A 25619-nucleotide genomic window follows, 5' to 3' on the forward strand; every position below is an offset into this window, starting at 1 on the left:
AAAGAATAACAGCTGTGGTACCGCTGGAATTTGAGATATTTAAGAGTGGGATTACGGAGATCCAAGATGGCGGCGATCTCATAGCTCTGCACCATAACCCAGGCAAGATGGTGCATTTACCCTCCCCTTTTTAGCTATTGTGGCAAAAATCGGTAGTCTTAGGTCCTCAGAATTGTTGTGTATTAGTTTTGGTGATCAGGAAAGATGACTAAGGGAAAAGGGCCACGTGGATCGCAACAAGCAGGGCATTCCCCTGCAGCAACAGATACGCCCGTGGCCGCAGCATGGCCTCCGCGAACATTCTTTTAGACCTACCTGCGCAGCACAGCCTGGTCTCGGAGTCTGTGAAACTCAGAGAGAAGATCGATTCAGTGATGGAGGAGACCCAGACCAGGCTGGAACCGATCATGCTGCAAACGCATGAGCAGGAGATCCAGCGCGTGGAGGAGGTGGAGCAGCAGACTGCGGCTTCAGAGACCACAGCAGAATCCTCGGTGGGTCAGGTCCAGGCCTTGGAGAGGCAGGTACAGGACTTAGTGGAGCAGGTCAACAACCTCGGAAATCGAGGCCATTGGAAGAGTAACTATCTGATCGGGCTGCCGGAACAGGAGCTTTCTGGAGCAATGTTTTCCACAGTTCTGGGGCTAGAGGTTGAGGGCAGGCCTCAAGTCAAGCGGGACCACTAGGTCACAGTGCGCAGGCCTGGATTGGACCAACGTCCCCACCCGGTCCCAGTGTGTCTCCAGCATTACAGAGATAAGCAAATGGTGTTGGAAGCTTCTAGAGCACTGGGGAAGGGTCTACAGTCCCTGATATTTGTGCGGCTGTGATCCGCAAGAGGATGGCCTTTGATGAGGAAAAGAAGAGGCTGAGAGACTTGAATATTCAGTACTCTGTAAGGTATCCGGCAGTGTTACGTTTCAGCCACGGAGGGACTGTGTTTAATTTTGACTCATCAGAAAAGGCAAAGGACTTCCTGGACACTTTAAAAGAGACTGGCTGGTTCAAGTAAAATGGACAATAGTGTTTCCTTTGTTTTTCCTGTGGTTTATCTTGTTTACCTGGTATTGCTCTTTTAATATGTGGGGATCTCTTCTTTTTTCTCTTCTTTCTCCCCTCCCTTTGTCTTTTTTCTAATATTCCCTTTTTTTCTTTCTTGGTCTGAGATGTAGGGCGGGTTAGGAGTTTTTTTTAATCAGTACTGACTGGGGTCAAAGTATGGGTGGGATGGTTGAATGTCCACTTCTAATTTTCCTGTTATAAGATACATTTTTTTAACTTCGTTTTGCCTGGCTTCAGCTAGGAGCAGCCATGAAGGGTATAGTGGGTTGTGTGAGAGCCCCCTGTGGGCAAGGGGGAAAGTCTTCTCTTATTTGTTTTATGTGTTGGTTCATCGTAGAAGTAGCTTTTAGAATTTTTGCTTTGGTAGATTTTGTAGTTGTGTTTTCTAGTTTAAACAAATCTTTTACTGTTTTCAGTCAGTACATTATGGGTAGGGTTCTTTCTCTCGGGGAATCGCGGGCTGTCTTGGACAGCTATGGCTAATTGTTTGTTTAAATGGTGCACCTGGAATATAAAGGGCAGTCATTCGCTGATTAAGAGAAAGAAGATACTTTTGAGCCTCAGAAAAGGAAGGGCTTATGCCCGAAACGTCGATTCTCCTGTTCCTTGGATGCTGCCTGACCTGCTGCGCTTTTCCAGCAACACATTTTCAGCTTAGAAAAGGAAGGGTTGATATAGCTATGCTGCAAGAAACACATTTAGGCAATAAGGAATATTTAAAGTTACACCAGAGAGGGTTCAGCCAGGTGCTTTCTTGTCCTTTAATTCTAAAAGCAGAGGAGTAGCTGAACCCATGCAGAAGAATCTCCCGTTTTAGCTGTTAGACCAAATTAAGGACGAATATGGGTGGTCTGTGATCCTCAAAGCTTTAATACATGGAGATGAGTACAGGATTTTGAATGTATGTTGCCCCCTGCCACACTCCCTCAAATGTTTAACGGATGCACTTTCCAGGTTGGTGGCCCTTGGAGCGCTCCACACGATTATAGGGGGAGACTTCAATCATCTTATGGACCCCAAAGTGGATAGGATGCTCAGGGGTCTCGCGGGCATATCCTGCAATCCAGACAACTGGTGGACCTGAGTGGGGAGAGTTGCTGATGGACATATGGAGATATCTTCAACTTGAGAGTAGGGTCTTTACCTTCTTCTCTAACCCACACAAGTGCTACACTAGGATCGATGTGTTTTTTGCTCCACCGGCTTTTGTGGATTTGGTGCTGTCCTGTAGAATTGGGAACATAGCTATTTCTCATCATGCGCCAGTGTATCTGGCGATTAAAGCCAGAGGCAATGGGACAGGCTTGCAGTATTGGCGCATGGATCCTTTCCTCCTGAAGGGCAGTAAGCTTACTGAGTATTTTTCGCAGGAATTTAAAATTTTTTGGGATATTAATTCGGGTATGGCCAGGAACCCGTCGGTGCTCTGGAAGACTACTGAGACCGACGCAAGGGGTTTGATTATTTCATACTCGACGACCTGGAAATGGCAGAGGGGAGAGCAGCAACATATGCTCAATGCTCGGCTGAAGGCAGCCAAGACGACATACTTTGATAGGCCGACTGTGACCAAGTTGCAGTGAATTACAGCTCTCAGGGCTGCTCTGAACTCTGCCCTCACCCAGACAGCAAAGAGGGAGATCTCTTTTGCGAAACAGAAGTTAATTGCGTATGGTGATAAGCCAGGTAGACCTGGCATGTCTGACCAGGAAGAAGAGTGCCTCCCCTCCCCCCTCAATCTATCACCTCCGTGAGAGAGTGTGCTGGTACTCTCGCTTGTGATTCCAAAAAGATTAACGCAGCATTTAGGAAATTCTATTCTGAGGGCTGTGAGGACAGGTTGGCAAAGATGGGATTCTTTTTTAAGATTTTGGACCTCCCAGATGTAACTGTGGAGCAGGTGTCCCTTTTGAATGCCCCTCTGACAATCCAAGAGATACAGCAGGCGGTGAGGCAGCTCCAGAGTGATAAAGTGCCCAGCCCAGATGGATTTCAGAGCGAGTTTTATAAGGAGTTTATAACCATGTTGGCTGGGCCAATGTTGGACATGTACAATTATTCACATAGTCAGGACTGCCTCCCATCTCTCTGAGAGAAGCTAATGTCTCCCTTATTCTCAAGAGAGAGAAAGTTCTGGAGGATTGTGCTTCGTACAGGCCCATATTGCTATTAAATGTAGATTTCAAACTTTTGTCGAAAATGCTGGCATTGAGGTTGGAGGAGGTATTGTCCTCCATTGTAAAGGAAGACCTGACAGGTTTTATTAAGGGTTGCAGGTCCTCTAACAACATTAGAAGAGTACTGAATATGGTCCAGGTGTGCCAGCAAGAGTTGATTTTCGGTTTGGTAGTCGCCTTGGATACAGAGAAAGCATTTGACTGGGTGGAGTGGCCACATCTCTTTGATGTCCTGGACCGGTTTGGTCTTTGGTGAGTCTTTGCCAGATGGGTGGCAGTATTATATAGTGGCCCTAAGGCAACAGTTCTCACTAATGGTATAATTTTAGTTTTGGTAGAGGCAGCCGACAAAGGTGCTTCCTTTCACTGTTGCTGTTTACATTAGTGATTGAGCCGTTGGTAGAGGCTATCCGGAGGGACCCCAATATAGTTGCTCTGAAGGTGGGGTCAGGATGGCATAATATCACCCTTTATTTAGATAACATTATTGTTTTTCTAACTAACCCGACAATATCTGTGCCCCATTTAATACAAATGATTAACTTATTTGGTTCTTTGTCGGGGTGTAAAATCAATTTTATGAAGGTGGAGGTTTGTGGGGAGTCTTATCAGAGTACCCGATCTTGGGGGTGGAATCTGATTCCCTTTCAGGTGGTCACAGGGAGGTTTCCTATATGAAGACATTTTTATTACTCCGGCCTTCCATCAATTATACAAAGCTAATATTCTGCAGTTTGCTGGAGAAGATAAAACAGGACCTTTAGCATTGGGAGGCTCTTCCAATGTCTTGGTTGGGTAGAATAGCTCTGGTTAAAATGAATGTTCTTCCTCATTTATTATATCCCATGCAAATGTTCCCTCTGATGTTACCCAGGCAAGCACTATGGAGGCTTAACAGTTGGCTCAGTTCTTTCATGTGGCATCATAGGCAACCTCTAATTAAGCTTGCTAAGCTGCAACTTCCACAGGGGAGGGGGGGTGTGGACTTTCCAGATTTTAAGAAATATCAATTAAGTTTCCTATTATTCTATGTGACTGACTGTGCTTGCCAGGACCTGAGGTCAATTTGGCTGGACATCGAGGCCTCCCAGGCAAAATGTCCCCTCATTAATTTGTTGTTTATGGATAAGATAAAGACTGTCATGGAGCATTGCAGAAACCTGATTGTCCTTAACATGGTTAAAGCATGGAGAATGAAGCGACAAAGTGAGAGCAATTTATTTAAAACTTCCCTTTTTCCTCCCATTGTAGGAATGTCAGGATTTCGACCAGGATTGATGAATTCTGGCTTTAGGTTCTGGGAGTCGAGAGGAGTTTCCTGTTTGGGAGACTTATTTGAGGTGTGAATGTGTATAGGGTATAAGCAAACAGGGAAAGAGTTAAGTTCTGAGTTTTGTGGATCAAGAAGTTCAACTGAGCATTACTCAGATCAGATAACAACTTACAGATAACAATGGGGTGTTGTAGGCAAGAGTAATGGGTTAACAAGGTGGAAAAACAGTCATTATGTAGAGCTATTTAACAATATTGCAAGCATTCAGTATGTGAGGTCAGTTTAACAAGGTGAAAAGTATTCATTATGTGAAACCAGTTATTCATTGTGTAACAGCAGATGGCTTAATCTTCACTATTGATACTGGTTAATTGTAATGGTCACCCAATTAATATGTATGTTTCCTTATTTGGATGCTCCTCCCTGTAAAATGACTATATAAATTGATTGATAAACTGCTGCTCCAGAAAAGACTGTGAACTCACGACCCTGTGCACATGGGCGATCATTCTCCCTCCCTCTAGGACCTGAAATAAAGAAATAAACGTAAAACTACACTGTCTCTGAGCGTTTTGCTTCGAATGAGGGATGAAATGGGACAACAGAGGGGGAGGTCAAGATGTCTTTTGATCAACTGAGCCAGAAATATGAACTGTCTAGTAGGGACCTCTTTCAATATTTTCGGTTTCGGGACTTTATACAGAAAAAGACTACATTTACAGGTTTATCCCTAGAAGTCTGATGTGGAGAGGAGAGTACTTCGGTTCACAGGTACTCTCTTGATCAGAACCCTCTACCATTTATTAGCAGGTAATGTCTCGAAGAACATTGAGCAGCTTTGTGGGATCTGGACTCAGGAATTTGGGGTGGGGATCTCATCAGAGGCATGGGAGGATTTTTTACACCATACAAAAATATCCATATATTTAGAGGAAGATTTTGATTTGTAATAGGACGCAGATTATGCAACTGAAGGTTCTCTTATTTGGCACCGGAGTGGCTTGTGAAATTTAAGAGATGAGTATCTCCAATGTGTCCCAAATGTAAAACAGATGTAGGCACTCTTATTCATTGCTTGCGGTCATGACACAAGCTTCATAGGTATTGGGGCACTATAGCGAGTGTTTTGGAAGGGATCTTGGGAAGCGAGGTCAAGGTAGATCTGGTGTCCCTACTCTTGCGTCTGCTGAATCTGTTCTCTTTAGATGTACATGGGAAGAAACTGTTTAATATTCTCTCATATTGTGCGAGAAAGAACATTCTGATGAGCTGGATTTTGGAAAACTCCCCAGGATTTTGGGATAGCATAGGTTAATTATGGAACATATCTCCTAAGACTTCCTTACAAGTATGATGCACCTGAAAATGGAACTTTTTTTATAGGACATGGCAGCCCTTTTTGAAATATATGGACACAGATTTGTCGGCTATATTGATTAGGGCCTTTTTGTAGCTGCAAGGGCTGTGTCTGGTGAGCTGGGAGCCCTGAGAGAAAGAATCCCTAATAAATACAGGTACGCCAACTGATGCTTCCCGTGATGGGAGCTTTGGTGGGGTTGCGCTGAGTGTTGTAAGTTAATTCAATTTAAGTTAGTTGATTTTGTTTAATTATTTATTGTAGTATGGGTAGATTTTAAAACTTCTTTTCTTTTAAACTGTTTGTGGAGTAGAGTAGTAGTTTGTTTTTTGTAATTGTTATATTATAAGATTGTTATACTATTCGTAGTAATTTTATAATTTTGTAAAAAAATCAAAATCTTGTTTCAATAAAAATATAGTTATAAAAAAAAGTGGGCTTAATCTGTGATCTTAAACAAAGCTTCTATCTGAACTAAAAACCAAAAAAACTGCAGATGCTGTAATTCAGAAACAAAAAATAAATTTCTGGAAAAGCTCAGCAGGTGTGACAGCATCTATGGGCAGAAATCAGAATTAACGCTTTAGGTCAAGTGATCTGAGGAAGGGTCACTTGTCCTGAAATGTTAACTCTGATTTCTCTCCACATATGCTGCCAGACCAGTTTAGTTTTTCCAGCAATTTCTGTTTTTGCTTCTACCTAAACTGTTTATGTTGTGGTTTGTAGGCTTCAATACCAATACAGATTGCTGAAATTCCAGACACTTTTTTTAGGAAGCCAGAACAATATACACATTCTGGAGAATTTCATGAAATTTGGATTCTTTCATGTTGCATTCTCCTTGACTTTCATTTCTGACTAGGACATACAATCTTTAACAGCATTTATTGTGTCCATATTTCAGCTGCCACTCTGTTCCAAAACCCATGATGTCCATCAGGCTTTTCGTTTCTTAGTCTTCTTCTGTCCTTCATTCCTATTCCTCCATTGCTTCTTCCTTTCTCACTCCCAAACCTACTGCTTCTTCCTTTTTCACTTGATAATGAATATGGACTTCAAACAAGGAATGGTTGCCTCAGCCATGCTTCACACTTCACTTTTTCTCACATCTTCTCCCATGTCTCCTCCAAGCTCATCATGTGCACAAAGCCCAGTGCTTGCTCTCTTACTAACTAGCTAGCCACAGCACTGTATTGAATGATATTGCTACAAGTTCCATCTCCTCAGGTTCTGTCACCCATTCTTTCAAACAACTTCTCTCCTGAAAAGGCCAGCCCTCAAACTTTCCATCCCAGCTATCACATCATCTCCAACGTCTGCATTTACTTTGCATATTCCTCAGAGACTGTAGTTCCCCACGGACAGGTTTCAAGTGGAAGCGCCTGTAAAAACCCATGGATGGCTTTCTCCTTGCCCTTCCACCTCATGCAGGCTTATCACTATTTAATTAGAGTGGACAAGACCTCAGGAGGAAACTGGGATCAGCTTCAACCTCGAGGTCTCCTTTCCACATTGGGCACAACTGCCAAATGTCTGCCACCCATGGGCGCTCTTTCCCATAATAACCTCTCCATCAGGATCACATCCCCTCTTGTGTGGGCCTTACCTACCCACACTGCAAAAGCCTCATGTTTCTCAAATAATTGCTGCAGCCTCATGTTTCAGATCCTAGATTCTGGAACTGGAATCTAGGAGAAAGTGAGGACTGCAGATACTGGAGACCAGAGTTGAAAAATGTGCTGGAAAAACACAGCAGGCCAGGCAGCATCCGAGGAGCAGGAGAATCGACGTTTCGGGCATAAGCCCTTCTGGAATCTAGGGACTACTTCCAGTCTCAGTCCTGCCCATTGAGCTGCTGGATCCCAAACTGAATGAAGGGTGAAAATCTTATCTGCACCTAATGTACATTCCTGTGATTGACACAGTGCCTTCCCACCTCTCAGCAATTAGGGGTGGGCAATAAATGTTGGCCTAGCCAGTGATTCCCTCATCCCATGAACTAATAAAAGAGAAAGGCAAGTCTCTTCAGAGCACTGATATACAGAGGCATCTTGGAGTGCAAGTCCATAGCTCCCTGAATGCGGCAACACAAGTAAGGTGGAAAAGAAGGCATACGGCATGCTTGCCATCATCAATTGAGGCATTGAATATCTAAGTAGGTAAGTCAGATTCCATCAAACTTTATTTAGGCCATATTTGGAGTGTTATGTGCAGTTCTGGTCATTGCACTATGTGAAGTTTATACAAAGCTTTAGAGAGGGTGTAAAAGAGTCATACCGTAAAGCTGCCTGGATTGAAGTGTATTGGCTATAAGGAGATGTTGGACAAACTTACATTTTTTTCGCTAGTGTCAGAGGCTGAGGGCTGATATGATAGAAGTGTATAAAATTATGACAGGCATGGATAGGGCGGATAGTCAGAATCTTTTTCCCAGGGTGGAAATGTCAAATACAAGGGGGCACAGCTATGAGGAGAAGGTTTAACATGAGGAGATGGAAAATTTAAAGGAGATGTGTGAGGCAGATTTTTTTTTTAAACACAGACAATCATAGATACCTGGAACACATTGCCAGGGGAAGTAGTAGAAGGAGATACGATAGCAATGTTTAAGAGGTATTTGGAAATACACAGGATCAGGAAGGGAACAGAGGGATACAGATGATTTACAGGCAAATAGAATTAGTTTAGAATGGCATCATGGTCAACATGTGCTTAGTGGTCCGAAGAGCTTCTTCCTGTGCAGTATTGTTCTATGTTTAAAAGCAAAAGTTGGTCCACTGACTATGGTATCATCACTGCCACCATTATAAATTACAAAGGCATCAGGTAAGTAATATAGTAAAGTCTGAATAAAGGTGAGACAATCCCAGTCCGCCGAATTAAGTGATGGTGTGGTGAGGGATTAGTAACACTTTTACGTTCAAAGATGACAAAAGTTGAGATGCCAATTTCTTTAATAAGATGCTCAACGTTCTGCTTTGACTACCTTCAACCAACATGCAGTCACCTTCTCTGACTCTCTTTTGTTGACTAAAAGTGACTGCTGAACTGCTGTTCAGTCAGTCTTGAACAACTTTAATTGACCTTATTGAAAACCTCACCACAATCCTTTGGCAGCATCGAACACAGAACTCATGGGACGATCCTATAGCTATTCACTATCTTCATTTCTAACCGCGTTCTCACAGCTTGCAATTTCTGACCACACACTAGACCCAAACAAAAGATTTTATCAGAAGTGAATGACAGGACCAGCAACAAAACATGGGACAAGCGATCAATAGTATGGATGAAGATATAGCTTTTTAAAATACCCTTCAGGATGAGAAGAAAGACAATAAGCAAGAGGGTTTCTCAGGGAAGGGTATAATAATTTGAAGCACAGAGGGTCAGTGTCAGAGACAAGTGGAAGATATGTGCTGGAGAAGGATGCTAAGTAAAGTAGGTCAAACTCAAAGGTAAGAAGACATCAGAACATGCAGAGGAGCAACAGAATATTATAGCTCAAAAACAGGCCATTCGGCCAATGGTGGTTTCACCACCTCGCTAAAGTAGAATCAACTTGCTCCTAGTTTTTAAATATTTCGTATCTCTATTTAAATTCATCCCTTTTATTCAAATTGATTCAGTATGATGGAAAGCACAGTCATTAGCCATTGTGAAATGTTACAGAGGGATGAAATTTGATAGGTTCAATCGATGTAGGTTGCAGTTTGAGAGTTGACAAAGATGTCAGTGAGTGATGTTGTAAAGGAGCTACTAGATTGCTTGGGTGATGGGATTATAGAACTGTGCTCAGTCTGAGTCAATAGCTTTGAGGGAGATGTAGCTTGGAATGGTGGCTCAGGGGTTCTGCTGGGAGTAAATCAGAATGGTTTCAGAACAGCGGGTGACAGGGGAATGGATAAGTCATTGAAGAAGAAATGCTAGTCAGGGGAATAAATCAAGAACAGTGCTAAGAAACATTTGTCAACAGAAGAAGATGGAACAGTTGACCGTATCAAATGTTACAAAGTTGTTGAAGGAGATAAGGAAGATTATGTAACATCGTGTTCAGCCCCAGCCATTCTGATTTGAAAAGGATTTCATTCCCTAAATCCAGCCTCTGGCATATGCACAGCAAGCACTTAAAACAACTAAACATGGTCAGGATGTTCCCTACATTTTCCTCAATAGAAGTATCAATGGATGCCCAATACTTACATCATCCAACTTCCGCTCAGTTCCTAAGGCCAACAGGTTGTTGAATTCACGCTCCAAGACCTGTCTTGCCTGTAAAAGAAATCATAGTTAAGATCTATTTTTAACTTTAGCAGTTTTCTAATTATTTAGAAATCAAACTCACGGCAGAAACAAAGACATTGATTATGGAGCTTACTTGTGTATTTTGTGTGGGTATTTGTAACAATAAAGCTAGACTGTTGTAATCAAAATTTTCATCCAGTGCGATCAAGGCACCATGCACCCCACTTTCGACAATGTTGTTGGCATACTCCCGTAGTCCAATAGACTGCACCCAGTGAATGACTTGGTCGTTAGTCCACACCAACACATCTAGGCACGAATCAAACATTATATCACAGTCAAAAAATGTCAGACTGTAGAATTATTTCAATTCTAGAAAATTCCAGGCTTCTTCTGTTTATTCAGCATGCCAGAACTGTCGGCAATAACAGTGGCAGTTCTTAATGATTCACAAACTCAACACATTCTTTAGAAGCTATGGTTCAGGGAGAGAACCGTAAAAGCCAGATGAGGAGAATGGTTCAGAATACTAACATCTCAAATTACGTTGGGATTGTATAAATAGGCTTTAGTTATGTAATAGGTTAAGCTTATGCATTACTGAATCAGTAAATAGGAGCTCAGAGACAGCACAAATCTTCTTCACATATATTTCAATAAAATGTCTGCTCTTAAGATTTGTTTTTTTAATAAACCATTTTCCTTCCCATTGAGACTCATCATTTCAAATCTTCATGCATAGCTAGAAAAGTTTAATTTTCCACTTATGGTGGGTGAGTCAGCATTCTGAGTAATCATCAAAGCTTGCTGTGGGTATTTCTATCTAACAGTTCACCTTACAGCAATAACTTACATCTCAGCTAACAAAGGCTTAGATGGTTCAGGTTCCAAAGCAACAAAAATCCTCACTAAATTGCAGGTTACTATGTGAGATAAGAAAAAGACTAGCTTCTTTTTGTAAAACATTTACCCTCTATGAAAGCTGTGGTTTCATATTGATCTCAAAAGCAGCTAAGGTGACTAACACTACAAATAATCACTTTGCTCAACCTACTAATATTTTCTAACAGTGTACATGCTACTGAACTCACTGACCAATACCAAACAGCTGATTAAAATTCATGGTCATTAATGCTACAAAAATATTGGATCTTTTACTAAAGCGAATGTTTTTACTTAGTGCCACGTTATGAAGAAAGCACTGCTCCATAAGAAGAAAGGAGTGTTGGCATACTCTCAATCCTCTGTTAATCTGTAAACCTTAACTAAGGTTAACTCTGTGATTAACAGAGTTAACCTTAGTTAAGAGATTACCAGACCATTCATGATAATCCTATCCACTCATATCCTGAGTTCCATAGATTTACTATATTCCACCCAAAGTACTTGACTTTCAGGGGATCTGCTGCACAAGTGATGGAATTTTACTGATTGTAGCAACAATTAAAAAAACAGACTCACCATAGTCTACTGGACCATTGGGCTGCTCACTCATTAAAAAGAAAGATGACTGGTGGTGTTTTAACCTGAGGAGCACCTCACCTTAAACGAGGGGAGAGGTTGAGAAGGAAATTCCTTCTCACGGTAGTTCAGTGGTAAGCACTGCTGCGTCACAACCCCAGGGAACTGGGTTCAATTCCAGCCTTGGGCAACTGTGCTGAGTTTGCACATTCTCCCTGCGTCTGTGTGGGTTTCCTCCGGCTGCTCTGGTTTCTTCCCACAATCCAAAAATGTGCAGGTTAGCTGACTTGGTCATGCTAAATTGCCCATGATGTTCAGGGATGTGTAGGTTAGGTCAATTAGTCAGGGGTAAATGTAGAGTAATGGGGAATGGGTTTGGGTGGCATACTGTTTGAAGGGTTGGTGTGGACTTGTTGGGTCGAAGGGCCCGTATCCACATTGTAGGGATTCTAATTCTAATTCATAGTAACCTCAGCCAGAATGGGAACTGAACCCATGCTGTTGGCAGCACAAACTAGCTGTCTGGCCAAATGAGCATCAATTACAGTTCGACGATGCAATATTGTGATTTCAGAGATCAAATTTCAACTGTCATATATATTATCCCTACATTCAGTGATAGTGTGTATATGACATCATTTATCACATCGCACTTTGTGACAGCTACAAATACACACTTTAATTACTGTAAACGTAATGCTGGGCCCCATCAAGTGAACTTAAAATTGATAAAAACTTAATCATTAATAAAATATTTTGACCAACTAACAATTAATTGTGGTTCAACTTTCTTCATAGCAGTTAAACAGTTTCAACTTGAAGGGAAATGTCTCCATATTAGAAACCCATTAAAATCAATGTCGCTGGCTTTTAAACACTATCAGGGGTGGAAGGGGAGTGAGAAAAGAATAAAGTGACACTATGCTCCAAACTGATTCACTTCAGTGAGATTCTCATGTAGGCCAAAGCAAGTCTGAAATCACTCCCCCAGCCAGAGTAATGGAGTTAGGGTCCTGTCCTGAGCAGCTCTTTCTCAAAGGTAAAACAGGAAAATTGTTAGACTCACTGGGGTTTTACGTGTAAGAGCTACTGACCAAGCACTGACAGCATCCTGAGTACTTTGCAGGAGGAACAATATCAATCGCCATGTACAATATCAATGGCCTGGTCATAATGTAGAATGGCGAAGGAAGGAACCCAGAATTACACAACTACTCACATCTACGTAAAAACTAAAGATAAAACTGACATTTTAGTTGCTAGGATTTAAAGTTCAATTTTGTCTTTTAATCAAGAAACTAACAGCAACATTTCTTTCAAACCAACCTTTAATTTCAAGCTGGCTTTCTTCTCGCCTCCGCTCTAGATCCTTCCTGTCGTAGTTCAATCTCTTCAAACACATGATGCCGTAATGTAAACAAGTACTGGAATCAAGACAGACGTTATTCAGTGTAACTTATGAAAAGTCCCTGGAGTTTTCATCATGTATTATCCTTGGCTCAAGAGTAGCATTTTCACCTTTGAGCGAGAAGGTTGTGGGTTCAAGGCCTGCTTGACCATGCAGTCTGGGTCAATACTTGAACACAGTATTGTCCTGTTCAAGATTATGTCTGTTGAACGAGGTGTTAAAATTAAGCCCATTTGCTCTTTCAGATGCAGAGTAAAGAACAGCTGAGTTCTCCTGTTACTCTGACTAGTACTGAGTTCTCAAATACCATTAAAATCAATTACTTTGTAACTAATCTTATTGTTGTTAAAAGAGATCTTATTGTGCGCATTTTGCATGCCTCATTTCAACACAACAATAACTACATTTTAAATGTCTTCTTTGACTATAAATTGCTGCAAAACAGTCTGAGGTCATGCCTTATATATGCAAGTTCTTTCATACTGGAAAATGCTGGCTTTTTCCATCAAAATGCACATTTCAATTTTTTTTTTAAAAACCTGCTTTTTGTGAAATTCAAACATACCCCTGACTATTTATATAATGAACTGCCAACATTAGACTGAATATAGTCTGTTTAGCCATAATGCTGATGTAAGGGCAGGATACATTTTGCAAATGCAGTGATACAAAAGGCAAATTAAATTCCAAGCTCTGGCAACCTGCTGTTACTGTGTGTTACACTCTGAACAGGGTGGATCAGGGAACTGATATTAATCAGAAACAAAATCATTTAAATTGAAATGGATTAGAAAACAGAAGCTAAAAGTGAAATTTTTTTTTCTCAATTTATAAAATGTAATAATGATTGCTTGACAATTGTGCCGAAGCACTTGTAAAGGGAGGGTAAATTTAATAAAGGAACTGTAAGCCAGGCAACAACATGCCTCAAAATTCCAGTATTTTCCACTCTGCCCTAGATGGACTTTGCTAATTAATAAATATGTCGGATTGATACCAAGATGTTTTCTATGTTAGTATTGACTGTGTCATCCAACACCAGATTACAGAGGCTACTGGATCATTTGTTTGTTCACAATCTAGATCGTGCGTGGCACGGTGGCTCAGTGGTTAGCACTGTTGCCTCACAGCACCAGGGACCCAGGTTCGATTCCAGCCTCGGGCAACTGTCTGTGTGGAGTTTGCACATTCTCTCCCTGTCTGCGTTGGTTTCCTCTGGGTGCTCTGGTTTCCTTCCACAATCCAAAGACGTGCAGGTTAATTGGCCACGCTAAACTGCCCATAGTGTTAGGTGCATTAGTCAGAGGGAAATGGGTCTGGGTGGGTTACCCTTCGGGCCTGAACACTGTTTCCACACTGTAGGGAATCTAATCTAATCATATTTAACTTCACCCTGCTGACTGTAAAATCGATTGCAGAATCATAGAACCCCTATAGAGTGGAAGCAGGCTATTCAGCTCAACAAGTCCACGCTGACCCTCTGAAGAGCCACCACACAGACCCAACTTCCTACCCAATCCCTGTAACCTTGCATTTCCCTTGGCTAATCCACCTAGCCTACACAGATACTCTGGCATGGTCAATCCACCTAACCTCCACATCCTTAGACTGTGGGAGAACACACAGACATAGGGAGAATGTGTAAACTCCACACACAGTTGCCTGAGGGTGATATCAAACCCAGGTCCCTAGCATTGTAAGGCAGCATGCTAACCACTGAGCCATTGTGCCACCCCAACTGTAATTCAGGGCATGTACAGGAATGAGTTCATAATCACCAAACCTCAGAGGGATTTTCATCATAGCTACAAAATAATTAAAAAGAAACAATTTCCGTACCAATTTTCACGAGAGTCTTTTCATTCTCTTTTCACTTAAAGTGAAATTGTAATTAACTGATGCATGGAAAGCTCTAGAACAATACAGAACCTGGATTACAATTCAGATCTGCAGGCTCCATATCAGCCTGAGCACTTACTGATTGCAAGCTGGTACCTGTCATACTGTAGCACTGGAGTAGAAAACTATAAGTTGGATTGATTGGAGAGGAAATATCTATATATGATTATTCAGAAGAGGGCAACTGATATAGATTTTGAAAAAACAAATAATACTTTTTCTAAAATCTCTTTGCATTTGTACATTTTAACACGCTGAGTGATTATAGTTTTGCCGGTTAACTTGACAAAATGTTTCCTTCTCGCAAATGCATTTTCACTGCCATGAAGCTGCTCCTTTAACAAGGCTCTACAGTCCTTGTGTTTTCTTTCAGAGAGGTTGTAAATGACACAGATTCCGAAAAGTCTGGAGGTTGAAGGGTTTTAGTGCCAATTTGATAAGAGCTAACAGATACTGCTGCAGGAAAAAAGGCTTTCAAGTTTAAAAAAACTTGTGCAATGAAAGGGGAGTGGCCAGTTCTCCCAGCTCAGCTTTTCTCTGGTTTGTTTTTTTTAAAGCAGTAATGGGAAAGCTGCCAGACCCAGAAGTAGGTCCAGGCTGGTACTCTCTCTCTCTGACTTCTCTCCTGTAAGAACCTGTGTTTGATTTTACCTTTTGTGCCATGGGGTGTTTATGGGGATTGTTGCAAGTATTGGAACAGCATGGTTAAATTGGGATAATCTGTTAGATTTTCAGAGAGGTTAAGTTATTCTGTTCTCTGTTGTTAATGTTTTATTCAGTAAACTTGTAAATAAATTGATTTACAGAGACATAGAAAAGTACAGAACAGAAACAGACTCTTCAGTCCAACTCATCCATGCCGACCAGATATCCTAACCAAATCTAGTCCCATTTGCCTGCACTTGCCCCATATCCCTCTAAACCCTTCCTATTCATATACCCATCCAGGTGTGTTTTAAATGCTGCAATTGTACCAGCCCCCACCACTTCCTCTGGCAGCTCATTCCATACATGCACCAGCCTCTGCATGAAAAGGTTGTCCCTTATATATCTTTCTCCTCTCACCTTAAACTTATGCCTCTAGTTCTGGACTGCAAACCCCACCCCAGGGAAATGACTTTGCCTATTGATCCTATCCATGACCCTCATGATTTTATAAACTTCTTTAAGGTCTCCCCTAGCCTCCGACACTCCAGGTGCTTTGACCAGCTGATTCTCTCCTGGAATATCTACTCTACACCTGCTTAAAATAACTAGCAAAGTTAGGGTCTGGGCTATCTTCTTGACATGTTTTGAGGGCTCTGGCCTGGTCCATAACAGCACTCAGCCTCCAATAATGCAAGAGCTCACCGATGAAAGCTGTCAACCATTTTCAGATGCATCCGCAGGTCTTTCTTGGTGAGGTGGTCAAGCATTCGTGCATCCACCAGGCATTCCATGAAGTAGCTGCGATACTGGGGTAACCCAAGGCTGGGAAGCCATTCATTACCAATCCACTCGTGGTTCATGTCTCCATAAGCCAAAGTCTGGTGAGAAGGACAGATAGAGTAATTGGGGACAGGAACACACTCAGCTTGCCTTCTTAGGTCAGGGGCTGACTTCCCTTGATCACTTACATACTGGAATTCATATTCATAAACTGGTGGAAGTGATAAACAGATTAGGTATTATTCTTGTTCAAATATCTATTTTTATGCAGGTTTTGGAAATGTTTACCAGTCTCCAGATTTCTCATATTCTATAGAATGGTCATGCATTGCAATGGAGTAGGTGATGGCCTTATTGATTTATTACTAGACTATTAATCCAGAGATCCAGGTAATGTACTGCAGACCTGGATTTGAATCCTGTTGTGGCAGATAATGGAATTAAGAATCTAATGATGACCATTGTTGATTATCAGAAAAACTAATCTGGTTCACAAATTCCTTTAGGGAAGGAAAGCGTCATCCTTATATGGTCTAGGCTACATGTGACTCCACACCCACAGCAACATAATTACTCTTAACTGTCCACTGGGCAATTAGGATTGGGCAATAAATGCTGGCATAGCCAGCAATGCCACATCCTGTGAATGAATTAAAAAAGAAGTCTTTTTGGGGAGAAATTTATAAAAAAGTAACAGTTCACTCTTGCTAATGCAGACATGTTAAGTTCCTGTCAATACAGGGAAAGATGCTAAGAGAACATATTTAGATCATCTTCCCTACCTCTATAAAGAGCAGTGGTTTTAAGGCCACAGGCAGAAAGAGTTTTTAAACAATACAACAATGTTCTAGACCATTTTGGGAGCAAAGCACTGGAGATAGCTCAACATTTTTTTGAGGAAATAAATGGGTGTCGATTGATAAAGTTAGTGAAACCATCAGTGCAAAACGTCTGGTAAAATGGAAACATTTGCAGCACTGACAGCAATAACTCGTGTGGAGCAACTGCTATTGGCTTTTATCCTTTTGGGCAGATGTCAGAAAAGAAAAATGACCATCAGGCGGTCAGGATGTGAGGCTGACTGCGAGGCTGCAAATTCAGATTTAAAGCCAGACAGTGACAGCTGTTCTCATCCTTCTGAATCTCCCCTCAGAGTTTAAAGCAGCCTTTTATTAATGTGAACGGGTCAACTATTTGAAGCCCTGAAGCTGCAGCTAAGATTATTCTGCAGCAGTTAGATGGTACTCTTGCCTCAGTACACATAGAGGTATTACATGGCAAACAAAATCATTGATCACAGATGCCACTGCAGCACACTGTTTCACATTTCCATTAATAAGGGTAGGAAGACAATGCATAACATACGCTTTGTAACCAGAATCCTCTCACAGCTCTCTGAAGAATTGTCTCCATGGATACCAGCTAAGTTACAACTATTCAAGTGCCCATCTTCTATCTAAGCACTAGCTATTAACTTGGAGTGAGTGCACACAGACTGTCTGAGGTCAGGAAACTTGGAAAGGACAGATTTTCTGCAGGGCATGCTGAATTTAGCGAAAATATCGCAGTGCCAGTTTATCCCCTCAGTTTCCAAGATGCAGCTGGTCAAATTCAGTAGTTGCCTGGCAGATAGATCTTTCAGCACCGGATAAAAGAGAGGTGGTAGGCCTCAGTGGAAGATAGGAATCCGGAGCTTGTAAGATCAGAATGGCAGGAACAAGTGATCATTGGGAACCTTGACCAGGATGGGGGGAGATCAGAAGGATCAAAGGCCTCATGGATGAGATCAGAAGCATCAGTGGACTTGACCACGGGTGTGTTGGTGAATCAAGTAACCTTGATCCAACAGGTAAGAAGACCTGTACTTAACTTCTGGATCCAGCAACCTCTGCCTTCTTTTTCAGCTTCTGGACTTTTTGGGCCCTGAAAACCTGTGACAATGGTTTCATTTAAAATGATGATAGATTCCATAACCTCATTATAATTTTAAAATCTCCTGCTGACAGTGTATTGGTTGCACAGTCCTATCTTAACTAACATTCAAGGTGGACACTGGACTTCAATTTTTAACATGTCAAGCTTCCACCCAACCCTAAGCTGCCCATGTTTAGGGGTAAAGTCCCAAAATCCCACCCCCAAGATATTCAATTACACACTTTTGGTGCAATATTTAATCTTTGTTAACTCCACAAAATAACTTGCCTGCAGAAACAAGTATAAATGTTCAAGTGATTTCAGAGAGCAGCTCCTGTGTATCAATGGTAATAATTTCTCTATGAAACTGAAAAAAAACTGGAGTTTCCACCAAAGATTCCTTGTTGTTTTTATATATTATTGGCATTTAGACAGCCACATGGATAGGCAAAGAATAGAGGGATACAGACCATGTGCAGGTAGATGGGATTAGTTTAGAATGATGTCATGGTCAGCACAGACATGGTGGGCCGAATGGCCTGTTGCCATGTTTTACCATTCTGTATTAAGACACAGGGTCTTGGGAATTAATTTAGGGCAGTGACAACAAGGTGCTATTGAAAAGGTAGCTATTAAGTCGCTTCCTTACTTTTTCTGATATACATCAGCGATCTAGGCCACTGTGCACAGGACACGATGTCAACCTTTTAGGATAATACAAAACTTGCAAGCATTGTAAGCTGAGATAAGGCAGTGTAGAAGTTCAAAAGGACATAAAAGAGAAAATGTTATAGAAACTCAGCAGGTCTGGTAGCAGCTCTGAAGAAAGAAACAGAGTTAAAGTAGCAGCTTTACTATGAATCTTCTTCTTCACTGAAGAATCATCAATTTGAACATGAAAGGTTAACTCTGTTTCTCACTTCACAGATGCTATCAGACCTGTTAGTCTCTCCTGCATTTTTGGCTTTTGTCTCAAATTTCCAGCATCCACAGTGTTCTATTTTCATTCAGAAGGACATGGGCATTTGGTGGTGTGGACAGTTGGATGGCAGATGTCGTTCACTGTGGAGAAGTATGAGGTAACATATTTTGTAGGAAGAACATGGGGAGACAGTATAAATTAAAGGGTACAACTCTGAAGGGGGTGCAGAGCAACTTCAGTGATTATATCCATAAGTCATTAATGGACAGGTGAAGACTGCAGTTAATAAAACATACAATATCCTAGAATTGATTAATAGGGGTGTAGATTACAAGATTTAGGAAATTATGCTGGAATAAGACATTTGACAGACCTCAGTTGGAATAGTGCATCTAATTCTTGGTGCTGTGCTTGGGGAAGGATGTGAAGACATTAGAAAGCGTGTAGAAATTTATGAGATTGGTTCCAGGTCTGAGGAATTTCAGATTTGAAGATGGATTAGAAAAGTTTGGAAATTATAAATTCTCCCAGGAGAAAAAGAAAGGCTGAGAGGAGATTTGACTCAGACATTCAAAATAACAAGAGGCTTGGACAGTGTAAATAGGGAGAAAACAGTCCCACTTGTGAAAGTATCAGGAACAAAAGGGCAGAGGTTTGAAGTAATTAAGTTAGAAGATACACAACACCAGATTATACTGGGGGTTTATTCAAAATCACAAACTTTCGGAGTGCTGCTCCTTCGTCAGGTGCAGTTACCCCCAGTCCAACACTGGCATCACCACATCATGGCTATCACTGAAGTAATTAGTAAAATCAAGAAAGCTACAAGGAAAAACCTTTTCATGTAGTGAGTGGTTATGATATGTTTGAGAGTGTGACCGTGGAAGGTTCAATCCAGGTATTTACAGGGGAATTAAATGATTATTTGAAAAAGCAGCAATGTGCAAAGTTAAAGGAAGTAGACAGGAAAATTATGGCATAAGGAAGATACTTATGTGGAGAGTCAGCACAGACAGGATGGGCTGAATGGCTTCTTACCCGCTGTAATAATTCTGCCATTCTGAGAGTGACTACATTGAATGAGATGGTTTTATGGTTATACTATGTAAAGTCTGCTGTAGTAAGAGCAGTTAGCACTCTTCCTGCTTATACCTGAACTACCAATCTTTCCGTGATCCTTCCACCTACTAATCAATTTCCAATACTCTTATCAGAAAAATCTACTTCAGCAGCAACAAGCATCCACAATGAGGATTTTGCCATAGTAAGCCAGCAGTTCAAACTCAATTGATTAGCTTCACATGTTCAACTGTTACATGCTCAAATGCATCTTCTTCATGAACACAAGATTCAAAATTCTCTCATATACTGGTTCCACTCACATTGACTACAATACATACTTGAATCAAAGGGCATAAAGGTCTGACTCAAGTCTTTGAAGAAGCTCCACTGAACCCTCCAAATCCACCTCACAATAAAGCAGCAATTTACAGCAAAACATGTGATTCTGAAGTCAGGAGAACTGGGAGAAGAGCAAGGTGCAATGAGGAGAATAGGTGGTAGCCTATGCACTAGACTCAAGGAACAACAAACCTGTTTCAAATACAGTGAATGGGACAAGTCATCTATCATCAAAAATTTCAACTTAATAAGCATCCCATCTAATGTTCCAAGCCTAGTCTTGTCTATCATACACTTACATGTGACATGTGTCAGGCACACCACCCACTAACACCAGGGCAATCCCCAAGACAGTGGCCTACTCATCAGTCACAACAGGTTACTCTTACTCAAGAAATCCCTTACCATCCATTTTGCATAGCTGACCAATCAGCAATAAGAATGTTAGTATGTATCAACATAAATGACTGACCAGTCAGCAGGAAGAAACCATCCATATTCCCATCCTCTACCATACAGAATGACTTTCATTTAATCCAGTAATTCTGCTTGGCAATGGGTACAATAGGCTAATCAAAACTTAAAGGCTGACCTGGGAAACTCTTTGAAGGTATCAAGTGCTCTTTTCAGAGCAAATTTTACATGGTGCAATTGTACAATTATTTTCAATAAAGTAGACATTAAGTGGGATCTTGCAGTTGGGGAGAAAAGTCAGAATGAAGAAGAGATTTGAAGAGTAAGTTCCTTAGTGTGGAGGCTAGATGGGTGCCATCAATGACAGTCATCTTAGAAGGAATTACGAAACACACACTGTAATCATCTGTCGATTCAAACATATTTGAATGTTTCTATACTCACCTGAGCCCAACTGCCTTCCTCATTCTCCTAACAGGTTAGCAAGTTAGTACAAGCATTGATAGAAAAGAAGAAATGAAAGAACACTCTGATTAGATCATTCAATATGCCTAAATTGCTGGGCTAGAACATTACTTCACCTCATCAATATATTTGGCAAAATACAATACAAGTTAGGTCCATACAGTACGCCTCAATAATTCAGGCAAATCAGACTCTGTATGGAAATTCCAGTTTGAACATAGTGAGCATCAGCAGGTTAAACTGTAGAACAAAAATTGTTAATTTTCCATTACCTTAAAATCTCTTGCAATCAAAAATAAAATCAGACAGAGACTGGACCTCACCAAGGTAAACATGCTTGGCTAAATATTAATAAATGATTTGCAGTCAAACCAATCTCTAGAAAAGTAAGGGTTTCACCCTCAGTTAGGCAATGGGGCAGAGATATTGGTTATCTTATAAACCATGGCAATAAGGAAGGGAACTCCTTGGAGGTTAATGAGGGCAATACAGGGAACCTTGTGTAAATTGATTGTCAAAGTTGTTTAATAAAGTACTGGGTAATATACATCTTAATAAAATTGGAGTTTGAGGGATTCTTAAAAAAATTAATAGATGGATGTGGTTTCTTTTAATGGAAGTTTTATGTTGCAGTGTTAGTGTTCCATTTCTGGGCCAGAAGGTCTGCGTTCAAATCTGACAGTCCCAGAGGTATGTCAAAACATGTCCAAACAGGTTGATTAAAATAACTACAATTTTGTCTAGGGGCTGGAAATTAACGAATAATGACAAAGAGTTATTTTAAAGTCAGAAAGGAATCATCAGTGGGCATGTCTAAGATCTTTCAACCTTGCTTTACAAAATTTCCTGAATCTAGATTCTTCTGAGAGGATGTGAATGACCTGTCATCTAGAAGTTGTCCCAAATACTCAAAAATTGTAGAGTGCTGGGAATGATGCCCCCAGAAGGAGTCAGCCAGGTTAGGTGGTCAGGCTTGATACCAGCATCCTCATCCAACATCAACTAAAATTGGGAGCACCAGGAATGGGAGTGGGAATCCCAGAATTGTGTCCTGCAACCAATCTTAAATGGCTTTTTGATAATACAGGCCATTACATACAAAGTCAAGGAAATTAAGCTAAAACAGTGGCCTGGCCTCAGCTGAAGTATGTGGCCAATTTGTGCAATGCACTTGAAGAGTGATGCCTTGGCCTTTAGAGGGTGTGCACACAGCAGGTGTACCAGAATGGTACCAAGGATGAGTCAATTCAATGATGTAAAGAGATGAGGTGCCACACTCCTCAGAGAAGATGAGGAAAGATTTGTTTGAGGTGTACAATGTTATGAGGTGATCCACAGACTAGACAGGGACAACAATATTATTGTGGATATAGCGCCAGTAACAAAAGGATACAGATATAAGGTAATTGTTTAAGTAACCAAAGACAACTTAACGAATTACAGTGAGTAATGATGACTTGGAAAATACTTCCTGTTAGGCTTGTGGAAGGAGATTCAATAATAAATTTGTAAAAGGGAATTTGATAACAACTTAAAGTGGCTTCCTTCCAAATTATAATTTTCTTTGATTCTGACATGAATGATCTTAAGAACGCATGCGGTTTTGACACATTTATCATCTACAGTAACACAGTAAATTCAGCTCAAGGGGAGAAATATTATTGAAGAGTTGAATTGACTAGCCTGTATGAAAGATATGACAATGTACTCCCTGACAATATTGCTTATTAAGATGTAGCTTTAGGAAGAATTGCAGAATGCGTTCCCCTTCAGTGCAGACACCACTTGTCAAACTTCACTCCCAAAAACAGTCTTATGCAGTAGTCTATTCTAGTTGTGTAATAGGTACCCCTTGTCAACCCTCATTAAGTCTATTACTAGGAGACCCTCACTTGGACTGTATTATCAGAAGCTTAATTCCACTAGAACCTCATCAAAATAGATTATGCCTGAATTTATTGAAATTACGTATTACAGTCTTGATAGTATATTCTGTGTTGGGCACTGTATCAATTTCCTGTCAGCATTATGTTAAGTCAAGTATCAACCAGTTTATTTCAAGCATCACCCACAGGAAAATGTTCCCTTTAATTCCTGTTCCAGAAAATCAGTTCACTGGAAATTACTGAGCCTGCAAACAAGTACCATGAATTATACATAACAAGAGCTAAAATTGCTTGCCATCACAATAAAACAAATGGCAAAACAAGTAAGAAGTGCTGCACAACAGATGTGCATAAACCTACCCATGGTGAAATGATCCACTTACATCCTGTTTAAAACAATAATCTCCTCATTCAACCACCAGAATAAATCTCAAACTCCACAATTAAATTCCTTCTAATTCATTTAAATGTTTTAATTGACAGAATAAAATAGAAGATGTCTTGTGATTCAGTGGTAGTGTCCCTACGTCTGCGTCAAAAGATGCAGGTTCAAGACCCACCTGCTGCTGAGGTGAGTCATGACCAAGCCAGGTGATTACAAGTAATTTCAAACACTTCCTATTATTCAGTCAATGTTAAAATCAAACACGCCTGAGTCAAGAAAAGCATGGGTTTGATGCACTGTCAACATTTTTCCATAGTGGTTTAGCAACATACTGAACCCCAAGCTATTTAACATAATTTCCCAACCACCAGATTTTTTAACTAACAATCCACTGTCTGGCAGTTCATGGAATCATAGAATCCCGACAGTGTGGAAACAGGCTGTTTGGCCCAACAAGTCCACACTGACTCTTTGAAGAGTATCCCACCCAGACCCATTTCCCTACCCTAGTACTCTACATTTCTCCTGACTAATGCACCTAGCCTACACATCCCTGAACATTAAGGGCAATTTAGCATGGCAAAGTTATCTAACCTGCACATCTTTGGATTGTGGGAGGAAGCTGGATCACCCAGAGGAAACCCACACAGACATGGGGAGAATGTGCAAGCTCCATACAGTCGCCCAAGGCAGGAATCAAACGCGGGTCCCTGGCATTGAGAGGCAGCAGTGCTAACCACTGAGATTCCATGCTGCTGAATTTAATGAGCAATTCTAATTGAGAATGCTAAAACCACCCCTACATCCATGAGGCTGATGAGATTTCTAACACATCAATCTAGGACTTGATCCTAAATTCTGGAGTATCACTGATAGCATGGGATGAAATATTATTGTTTACCCATAACACAGTGAAGTGACAGAGATGGCTGGACAATGGGTTGGAACACCAACTTGTTCAGCCTCCTCTGCAAGTCGGTACTAGTAAACTGATTGAAAACTTTAACGTTGAGCACTTTACGTCTTTGCCTTACTGATGCAGTGAAAGAAGTTCACTGCAGTTTGTGCAGAAATCAGTACTTTCCTGTGTTTTTCAGATTACCTCAACATCATTCTATGATGATACACAGGTAATTTTTCCTTTCTTCCACCCATCACTAATCTTGAACCAATAACTGTTGATGTTCCTTTAACTGCCCCTCTTTTCCTGTTGGGTAAGCATCTAGCCTTCACTCTCCGATACAAAGAATTCCAAAGTTATAAAGTAGTGCCTTATCATTAACAAACAGTTAACAAGGTTTTTGTTTTTAACATTAATTGAACATCATTGATCTGTCATGTTTTCACATTACTAAAATTCATTCTGTTCCTGAAAATTGTGTTTCACAATTGCTAAGTTTGATACAGGTTCATTGAAATGAGCAGGTATTCATCTCATCATAAAGCAATTAAAAATGTAACACTGCTGAATGCTTGTTTATTGTAGTTAACAAATTCAGCTTAATATTTACAAATAGGTAAAAAGAAGAGGGTTTAAAAATGAAAATAATGTTCATAAGAAACTCTTCAATGAAGCACAACAAAGGTGGACAGGGATAGACTAACCGTTTTTGCTGAAGCCGCCATGTTTTCCATTTCCTCATGAGTCACCCAAACATTTCCAGAGGACTATGTGGAAGGCACAAGGACAGTCCAGTAAGCAGTGTTAGAGGAGAAAAGTATTACACAAAGGAAGAAGTGAAGCAAGAGATAGTTTATTAATAACACATTTTCCATGCATTGTTGTTGCCTGAATGAATGCCATAAAACTATACAGGTAAAGAGTTTCAAGGATTCACTAACAATTACTCTCTTCAAAATAGATGACCCCACACCCATTAATTAGTTTCCTTCTGCAATGGAGAAGGCAGGAGAGTTTGTGC

General features: G+C 40.8%; 1 protein-coding gene across 8 annotated transcripts in view; it reads right to left on the minus strand.

The window, feature by feature from the left end:
* Positions 1 to 25619, minus strand: part of ppfia4 (PTPRF interacting protein alpha 4) — a 699006-nt gene that overhangs the window by 12157 nt on the left and 661230 nt on the right. For 5 of the 8 annotated variants that reach the window (XM_043716866.1, XM_043716865.1, XM_043716869.1 and 2 more), the window contains 6 exons: positions 25303 to 25365; positions 21406 to 21432; positions 16233 to 16408; positions 12902 to 12999; positions 10248 to 10423; positions 10073 to 10141 (listed from right to left, as the gene is read on the minus strand). In XM_043716866.1, coding sequence (XP_043572801.1) covers positions 10073 to 10141; positions 10248 to 10423; positions 12902 to 12999; positions 16233 to 16408; positions 21406 to 21432; positions 25303 to 25365 — 609 coding nt within the window. The remainder of the gene's footprint in view (positions 1 to 10072; positions 10142 to 10247; positions 10424 to 12901; positions 13000 to 16232; positions 16409 to 21405; positions 21433 to 25302; positions 25366 to 25619) is intronic. The other 3 variants (XM_043716872.1, XM_043716868.1, XM_043716871.1) reach the window with 2 other exon arrangements.

Source organism: Chiloscyllium plagiosum, chromosome 26 (genome assembly GCF_004010195.1).
Source record: "Chiloscyllium plagiosum isolate BGI_BamShark_2017 chromosome 26, ASM401019v2, whole genome shotgun sequence".
Classification (NCBI taxonomy): Eukaryota; Metazoa; Chordata; class Chondrichthyes; order Orectolobiformes; family Hemiscylliidae; genus Chiloscyllium; species Chiloscyllium plagiosum.